This window comes from Lissotriton helveticus, chromosome 8 (assembly GCF_964261635.1).
Source record: "Lissotriton helveticus chromosome 8, aLisHel1.1, whole genome shotgun sequence".
Lineage (NCBI taxonomy): Eukaryota > Metazoa > Chordata > Amphibia > Caudata > Salamandridae > Lissotriton > Lissotriton helveticus.
In genome coordinates, this window is record NC_136069.1 from 1,575,338,181 (window position 1) to 1,575,348,137 (window position 9,957).

Below are 9,957 nucleotides of genomic sequence, written 5' to 3' on the forward strand. Positions count from 1 at the left end.
GTTGCCTGCTACTTGTTTCCCTCTGCCTTGCTGAAAAAAAGATTCAGAAAAGGGGGTGGTGATGAACAGAGGGTCTGAATTAAGCAGACCACTCTCACCCAGTCCAAAGATCAGGGCTTGATCCATCACCGTTATTTAGCTCACTGCCCCATCCTAGCTCAGAACCTGGCTATATGCAAATTAGTCTGTCCCTGGCCCAGTGCATCATGGGAACAGGGCAGACCAAACTACCAAGCCAATTCTTCACCAGAAAGGATACAAGCTACCGGGGACCGGTTTCTGGCATTTCAGCCTCGTCGGCCCGGCTTGCTTGAATCCTGATGGAGCAGTGAGCAAGGGACTCATGTCTGAGTATACCCTGCCACACCTATAGTGGCCAAAAACGATTCAGAAAAGTGGGTGGTGATGAACAGAGTGTCTGAATTAAGCAGACCACTCTCACCCAGTCCAAAGATCAGGGCTTGATGCATCACCGTTATTTAGCTCACTGCCCCATCCCAGCTCAGAACCTGGCTATATGCAAATTAGTCTGTCCCTGGCCCAGTGCATCATGGGAACAGGGCAGACCAAACTACCAAGCCAATTCTTCACCAGAAAGGATACAAGCTACCGGGGACCGGTTTCTGGCATTTCAGCCTGGGACAGGAACAGACTAATCTGCATATAGCCAAGTTCTGAGCTGGGATGGTGCAGTGAGCTAAAAAACGGTGATGGATTAAGCCCTGATCTTTGGACTGGGTAAGAGTGGTCTGCTTAATTCAGACACTCTGTTCATCACCACCCCCTTTTCTGAATCATTTTGCCCACCATAAGCGTGGAAGGGTATACTCAGATGTGAGTCCCTTGCTCATTGCACCATCAGGATTCAAGCAAGCCGGGCCGACGACCCCTGAAATGGCAGAAACCGGTCCCCGGAAGCTTGTTTCCTTCCCAGTACAAGAATTGGCTTGGTAGTTTGGTTTGCCCTGTTCCCATCATGCACTGGGACAGGAACAGACTAATTTGCATATAGCCAAGTTCTGAGCTGGGATGGTGCAGTGAGCTAAAAAACTGTGATGGATTAAGCCCTGATCTTTGGACTGGGTAAGAGTGGTCTGCTTAATTCAGGCACTCTGTTCATCACCACCCCCTTTTCTGAATCATTTTGTCCACCATAAGCGTGGAAGGGTATACTCAGATGTGAGTCCCTTGCTCATTGCACCATCAGGATTCAAGCAAGCCGGGCCGACGACGCCTGAAATGGCAGAAACCGGTCCCCGGAAGCTTGTTTCCTTCCCAGTACAAGAATTGGCTTGGTAGTTTGGTTTGCCATGTTCCCATCATGCACTGGGACAGGAACAGACTAATTTGCATATAGCCAAGTTCTGAGCTGGGATGGTGCAGTGAGCTAAAAAACGGTGATGGATTAAGCCCTGATCTTTGGACTGGGTAAGAGTGGTCTGCTTAATTCAGGCACTCTGTTCATCACCACCCCCTTTTCTGAATCATTGCTGAAAAAAAGGACATGAACCCAGAGTGACTCCAAGGGTTTGCTGGCTTGCCCCATTTTTTGAAGTCTCAGAGACATCAAAGACTTCGTACAACCCTGCAACAGCACCACTACCTGTCCCGGGCCCTTGAAAATAAGCTTTTTCTGTGCTGATCCAACGAAACTGATGCATCAACGACTTTGTTGCGATTGGAACCGATGCATCACCCTTTGACCCTGACGCAGTAGCAGATCGACAACATCGCTTTGACGGACTGCGTAGCTCAACAACAACAAACAGCTTGGCTCGATGATGACGCATCACTGCTTTGTAAAGGGGTTCGTCGACGAAGCCTCATCGACTGCGAGGATCAGAACTGACGCTTCACCGCCATCCACGTTATCGACGACCAACTCATCACCTCCTATGCCCCTCACACGAGTCTTCAACATTGGCACTTCCTCCATCCAATGTACTTTATTAGTGTGAGACCTGTAGCTGGCCTGCCCTACTTTATAGTTAGCGTTTACTTTGGCTTTGCCCCGGTCTAGCAGGACCAGATGTCCCAGGTTGGCACTTTAAGACTCTAAGCACTACGTTTCATAACATTATTGTTTAGTTTTCTAACCCTGTGTGGACCATTTTTGTGATGTTTTCATTGCGCTACTGTGTGTGTGTGTTGCACAAATATTTTACACATTGCCTCTTTAGAAAAGCATGGCTGCTGTGTGCCAAGCTATTAGAAGGTGAGCACAGCTTATCTTTTAGTGTGTATCTAGCTTACCCTGAATAGAGTGCTTGTTCCTGTTTGGTCAGTGTTCATACCTCTGCCATACGAAACCAAATTTCTAATAATTCATCAAAACTTGTTGGCCAGGTGATGTCATCATTTTATGCAAATATCCCTATATTGTTGCACACACCAGAAAGGCAAAAGACATATGCTATACACTTGATATTTTTGTTACTGTTTCATTTGATTTGTGGTGTCTTGGTGACATTGAGATGCCTTGGGGGCAAGTTGCCATGAGGCTAAACACATCATCATCTCTACCGGGTTTTCACAACTGAGCTTACCAAACTCAAACTAGGGGGCCTATTAGGATGGCGGACAGACCTGCGTCCGTCGGCCATCCCAGAGGTGGAGGGACCGTCCGCAGGGGCAGCGGCGGTCCCTCCGTGCGAATTAGGATGTGACCGCCACCCTGACGGTCACATCCTGTATTTTTAACATTGCGGCAGGTGCTGCTTGAAGCAGCACCCGCCGCAATGTTAAAAATGCATGTATAGCATTTACATGCACAAAGCGGCAGGCACCGCGCAGTGCTTGCCGCTTTGTTCATGTAAAAGCAGGGGCGTACCATAGGTACCCCCCATGTGCACCCCCCACCCCCTGACACCCTGGGGGCCCGCAACGGGCCCCCAAACTGCAAAGACCACATGCTTTTCCACGGCGGAAAAGCCGCCGTAGAAAAGCATGTTTACGCATGCATCCTAATATGGCTGGCGGTGTCTGATAGACACCGCCACCATATTAGAGCTTTTCCGCCGCGGGACCACGGCGGAAAAGCTGCGGACAGTCTTCCCGACCCCCCTGCCACCCTAATCTGGTGGGGGGTCTTGTGAATCACTGCAGCAGTGAATCCGCATCCTCCGGGCCGGCGGTGGCTTCCGCCGGCCCGGAGGATGCGGATTCACCGCAATCATAATCGGGCCCATAGTTGGGTGTAAAAGGGCAGTGTATGTCATCGGTTATTTAGGAGGTACTTTCCATTAGACTAACTGTATTTACTATTTTTAGGATTCTCTGGCTTACTTTTGCTTTTTCGAAGCACTGAACATCGGCAATTGGTAAAAACAAGCTTCTTGTCCATAGCACATTCTAGCAAATCCCTGGTCATTTTGCATACATTGTACAGACTTATATGGTTGGGTCTAATCCCAACCACATATTGGTTCATTGTTCTTAAGTTCTAATGAGACATTTCTTGACTGCATTTGTTAGCTTGGATTGAAATATAGGATAATGGTCCATGTTCTACTTTCTGCAGGCAAACTGTGAAGCCATGGGAAGCTGGGTGTTCAACAACTCGACCGACTGTTCCGTAAAGGAATTCATCATATTTGGTTTTCCAAGCCTGCAGAACTTCCAGGTTGCTCTCTTTGGGACATTTCTTTCTATCTACCTTCTCACTATCACAGGTAATGGGATGATATTTCTTCTTACAAACCTTGACCACAAGCTTCAAACTCCCATGTACTTCTTCGTCAGCCAACTGTCCTTCCTTGACCTGAGTTATACCACAGTTACAATTCCAAAAATGCTGGCCAAATTTCTGGTCAACAGCAGTACAGTTTCCTTCTCAGGCTGTATGTTGCAGATGTACCTCTACATTTCCCTGACTGCGGCAGAGTGCTTCCTCTTGGCTGTAATGTCTTTTGATCGCTATTATGCCATCTGCCAGCCTCTATTCTACACCACACGCATGACAAGGGATTTTTGCATTTGCCTCTCGATGTCCGCTTGGATTGGAGGATTCTTTGCTCCTTTAATAACAACAGTTTTAGCCTCAAGGCTACCCTTCTGTGGGAACAATGTGATTCACCATTATTATTGCGACCACCCCCCGCTACTTCAATTGGCCGGCACTGATACTTCGTTCAATGTCATTGTAGGTTCTTCATTTGGGGCTTTTGTTATAATATCCTCATTTTCTCTTGTTCTGTTTTCATATGGAAAGATTTTATCATGTATTATAAAAATGAATTCCCCTGAAGGTCGAAGAAAAGCCTTTTCCACCTGCACATCTCACTTAATTGTGGTCAATATCTTTTTCCTACCACTTATTTTCATGTACATACGCCCAACAGCATCCTATTCGCCAGATGTTGACTCCTTGGTGCCCGTCCTGTATTCTGTATTGACACCCATGATGAACCCTGTCATCTATACCCTGAGGAACAAAGACATTAAAGAGGCTTTAAAGAGGAAACTCAACCTTTCTCAAATAGTCTCGTCCTGAAGAGGTGCAATGCCTTATGGTGGATGTAGTTTAGTTAACAACTCAATGGCGTACAAAATTACTATGTAATCTTATAGCACATGCAATTAATGATGGCTTCTGGCTATTGCGCAACAGGAGACAACTTCGCCGTGGTGTACAGCACCCCTGATGAGGGTAATCTATGGTCAAAGAGAAATTGTTTGTAGACTTGCAGAGCAGAGTTTCTTTTGGAATTATGCCCCATTTTATGGACAAAGTTGTTATATTTAGGTGAAAACGACATTTAAACCAGTACAACCAAACCATAATGGGCATATTTCACCTTAATAAAACACGTTCACCTGGTTCTAAAAAATATTGCAAAAACAGTTTTATTGGAACATTAATGTATTAACCTATTTAAATAACTGCTCAGGTTTTGCTAGACCTTTTACTAGTATCACATGAACAAACACATGGATAAACATGTGTGTATGTATGAGGGTGGGGAGGAACCATGACGCATGAGAGGCAAAGCCTACGTGGTTCATGCCATTTAATGTTTTTCTTGTATACTTACTTTAACAAAATGTTGTTCACCAAACTCAGGATGCAAGCGTTTCAATGTGTGCAGAAGGTAAGATAAGTGAATACTGATGCCAGGATTGCTGCCCCCTCTCCATTTATCTTTTTGAGCTTTGTTACTTATATTATCCCTGGTGTCTAGTCAATCAATCAATCAATCTGGCTTACCACCCCAGACGGTATCCAGGCACTGGGGTACGGTGAGCCTCAGCTGAATAGCCAGGTTTTGAGTCCCTTCCTGATGTCGGCAAGTGAAGGGGAGGTTTGAAGGAGGAGTAGGATGTCATTCCAGGACCTGGCAGTGAGGTAGGAGAAAGAATGACCTCCACTGCCCCTGTGCTGGATTTTGGGGTTGTGTGTGAGGGAGGGGGATTGGAGTTGTCTGGTTGATTGGTGGAAAGTCAGGCAGTGGTTGCTGAAGAAGGGTCTGGCATTGTGGAGGGCCTTATAGGTGAGGGTCGGCAGCTTGAACTGGTATCTCTTTGGGACAGAGAGCCAGTGGAGGCTTCTTAGGTGGGAGTGATGCTGGTTCATTTGGGGAGGTCGAGGATGAGTCTGGCAGTGGTGTACTGTATGGCATGTAGCCGTTTGAGGAGGTGGGTAGTAGATCAGGCATAGAGTGAATTTTCGTAGTCCAGTCGGCTGTTGACGAGGGCTTGAGTCACTGTTTTCCTGGTGCTGACTGGGTTCCACCTGAAGATCTTATGCAGAATGCAGAGGGTGTGGAAGCAGGAGGAGGCAACTGAGTTGATCTGGCACTTTATGGAGAGGTCACTGTCCATGGTGATCTCAAGGTTGCGGGCGTGGTTGGAGGGAGTAAGCGGGATCCAGGTGCTGTGGGCCACTGGGTGTTATCCCATGGGGAGGTGTTCTTTCCAAATATGAGATCTTCCAACTTGTCTGTGTTCAGCTTCAAGCAGTTGGATCTCATCCAGTTGGCGATGTTGGTCATGGCATTCTGGAAGTTGTGTCTGGTGGTGGCGGTGTCTTCTGTGAGGGAGAGGATTAGTTGGATGTCGTTTGCGTATGAGATGATGTTGATTCTGTAGGCGTAGATGATGTCGGCCAATGGGGTCATATAGGCGTTGAAGAAGGTAGTGCTGATGGATGATCTCTGGGGCACTATGCCAATGATGCTCTTGGGTTTGGAGATGAACGGTGGTAGGTGGATTTTCTGTGTGCGTCCTGTGAGGAAGAAGCAGATCCACTTGAGGGTATTTCCTCTGATGCTGATGCGGTGGATCTGGCGATGAGGATGTGGTGGGATACAGTGTTGAAAGCTGCTGTGAGGGCAAGGAGGATCAGGGCTGCTGACTTGCCACAGTTGAGGACGGATCTGATATCGTCGGTTGTGGCTAGCAAAGCGGGCTTGGTGCTGTGGTTAGCACGGAAGCCTGACTGGGAGGCATCGAGTAGGTTGTTCCCCTACAGATGATCATTGAGCTGGCAGATGAAGGCTTTTTCCAGCACCTTGTCTGGGAAGGGGAGCAGTGAGATGAAGCCATAGTTCTTGAGCTCGCTGGGGTTGGTGGAGGGCTTTTTCAGGAGGGGTTTCATCTCAAGGTCCAGGTGTCAGAGAAAGTGGTGGTGATGATGGTAGAGTTGAGGATAGTGGTGAGTGTGTTATGTTATGTTATAAAATATTTTATAACGCGCTCTGCTACTACAAAGTATCCTGGCGCGATATGTGAGATTAAACAGAACCAATCCAAGAGAAAATTAAGTACTAAGATTAAAAAGATGGGTTTTTAACCCTTTCTTGAATCCCGCCAATGTGGCTGATGATCGCAAAGAAAACGGCAAGGCATTCCAGGACCGAGCTGTTTGGACAGAGATAGACTGCCCACCCAATCTTGCGTATCTGACTTTGGGCATAGACATCAGAAGCAGATTGGCCGATCGAAGAGCACGGCGAGGAGTATAAAAAATAAACCTCTTGTGCAGATATTGTGGCCCAAGTTGGTGCAAGGCCCGAAAGGCCAGGACCAGCGATTTAAACTCGATGCGATCGGCCACTGGGAGCCAGTGAAGCTTTCGAAGATGAGCATGTGCACTGATCGTTATTGATTTGTTCTATACCCAGGTGAAGATTGGATGGGGGCAGGGGTCTGTTAGTGCTGCAGAGTGAATGGAGGACCTGATCGCTGCAGTGATGAGCGTGGTGATTTGGGTCCATTCAATGACATAGCTGTGAGTGCTGTAGGTGTGTGTCAGGAGGTGGTTGAGGTCAGTTGGCTGTGGATTGAGGTGCTCTAGATGTCTGCTATTTTGTTGTGGAAGTAGTCCGCCAGGGATTCGCAGAGGGTTTGGGAAGGCTGGATCGAGGTCTCAGTGGCAGATAGGCATGAGAAATCACTGACAATGCTGAAGAGTTCTTTAGTGTGATTGGTGCTTGCCTCAATGCGGATGGTTAGGGCATCCTTTTTGGCTTCCTTAAGGTGATGGTGATATTTGCTGAGGGCCACTTTGAAGGTGGTGAGGTCTGATGGGTTTCTGCTGGTGCACCATCATCTCTCCAGTCAATTACACTCATGTTTGAAGGCCTGGAGTTGAGGGGAGAATCAGCTGGTGTGTTTCCTGGATCTTCTGGTGCTGGCTGTTTTCTTGGGGGTGACAGTTGGAGAAGTCTTGGATGGCTAGCTCAAGGTTGCTCAAGGTGTGGGTTCTGTCGGTATTGAGGGTGGCAGTCCAGTGGACCTCGTTGATTTTGTTCCATCTGCGGCAAGCCATAGTGGTGGGTTGTATGGTGAGCCTGCGATGGTGAAGTGGTGAAGTGGACGATACTGTGGTCTGTCTAGATGAGTTTGGTGGTGTAGCTGAATTTGATTCTGTTGCTGGCTGTAAAGATAGGGTCTAGGGTGTGTCCTGCGCAAGGTGTAGGACTGGTGACCATGTGTGCAAGTCTGATGTTGCTCATGCTTTCCAGGCGGTTGGTGGAGTTGGAGTCATTGAGGCAGTTGCCTGGGGGGTGATGAGTTTGGGAATGGCGTCGCAAAAGCTGGGGTGTGGACCCAGGGATCTGTAGGTGTGTGGGTTCCTTTTACGGTTGTGTTTGCATCAATCCTGATTTGGAACTTGAGGTGTTCCATAATTGATGAGATGTCATCTTCAGTGGGTTGGCTGTATAGGCACAGCGAGTGTGTCGGTGCTGCAGGTGAATCAGCAGCATTGGCAGGCGAAGGGTCCATCTGCGTGTCTGGGATAGAAGATGCAGCAGCCAGAAGCTCAGTGGTGGTGTAGCGACGGATGGTAGAGGATCCAAGGTTCCTAGCACTGGGCACAGTCCAGGCACGGACGGCTGCAGATGGGCTTACATTTGGCATGCCTTCATTGCATCAGTGGTTTGGCCATGCATGAGCCTGCATATGTACTCCTAGGAGGGGGTGGGGTTGTCGGGGAGGCTGGGAGCGGGGAGCCACAGTGTGAAGAAACAGCAGAATGTCAGAGATGAGCATGCCGAGGGCAATTACCAGCAAAGGGAACCAGAGGGGCTAACAATAAGTGGCCAAAGAAACTAGATGTATCTTGGGACTAGCCTCAACATGACCCATCGACATTAAGCTAATATGGCCAGGTTTTCAAAAAATTCTTAAATTGACCAAAATCTGTCACTTGAGTGCCTGATTTGATACATCACCTACGACTTGAAATGCCACGTCGCTGGCACAACAGCCGATTAATAGGGTATCGCCCCAAGGTTAGAAATTATACCTGGCACTCCAGTACGATAGACACAACAGCCGTTATGTGCAGCCTGTGAGTTTGGACCTTAAGGTGGAGGCGCAGGGAGAGCTCTTACCTGAACTATCCTGAGCATTGCGTGTCCAGACTAATAACAACAAGTAGCAGTATAATCGCCCTGACGAAGTTCTTGTCTAAAATGAACGAAATGCATTGGCTGCCTGGTGCTTTGTTTGAAATTAAAATGAAGAATAAAGAAACTTGAACATTGTTAATACTGGATGGACATTCATAAATTACTTTTTTCTTGATATTTGTATTAGGAGGTGCAACCTACAGTTGGAAAAAATATGCACACCCATTTAGGTAGGCAGGGAGTTGGTTCAATGACCTTGGAGCTTTGTAAGAGAAGTATCTAACTTCATGTCTGTAGAACAGAATCTGAGGGATAAAAAGGAGCGCCTAGCTACTGGATCTAAGGGTATATGACGAGCAGTAATGGTGCAGTTTGTTTTTCAGGTAAAGAGGGGATCTTCCTAGTAGGGATTTATGGACAAGACAGCAAGTCTTTAAAAAGATATGCTTCATAACCAACAGCCAGTGCAAAGACCTTAGCATAGTAGCTGAAAGGAGATTACAGATCACACAGGCAGTTGTATTTTCTACGACCTGCAGTTTTGTCAAAAGAGCCTTGAGGAACTCCTTTGATGAGAGGAACCTGCTGAGATTTAAAGGAACCCAGAGTAATAATTTGGGTCTCATCTTTTAGAAAATCGGCTAACCACTGCAGAGCAAATCTACTGACACTGATCTCATGCAGCCTGCTAATCAGAACTGGATTCTAAGCGGTGTAGAAAGCCACAGAGAGATCTAATAAAATAAGTATGGCAGTAACACCACCACCCAAAGATGGCTAGAGTCGTCACTGCCACAAGTGCGGTCTCAGTACTATGCGCCACTCGGAATCCTAATTGAGAAGAATTCACAAATGCATAGTCAATCATAAATGCCATAAGCTGTTTATTTGCATTGCTCTCAAGAATTTTTCCCAGTAAAGGAAGTATGGAGATTGGGTGATAATTACTCAGATTTGTGGGAGTTACCTGCAAAAGGAACCAGAGGATCTAATAAGGGGCCAGAGGAGCTAACAATAAGTAGCCAAAGGAACTAAGTTCCAAAATAACCAAATCTAACAATGCTAAATACAATACTAAACAAATACATACCAGAGTAAAATT

General features: G+C 47.1%; 1 protein-coding gene across 1 annotated transcript; it reads left to right on the plus strand.

The window, feature by feature from the left end:
- The first annotated feature begins 3,502 nt into the window (after positions 1-3,502).
- On the plus strand, positions 3,503-4,492 carry LOC144773934 (olfactory receptor 6N1-like). Its single transcript, XM_078658991.1, has one exon. It carries the CDS (start codon positions 3,503-3,505, stop codon positions 4,490-4,492), a length of 990 nt encoding a protein of 329 aa, XP_078515117.1.
- Positions 4,493-9,957: the final 5,465 nt, after the last annotated feature.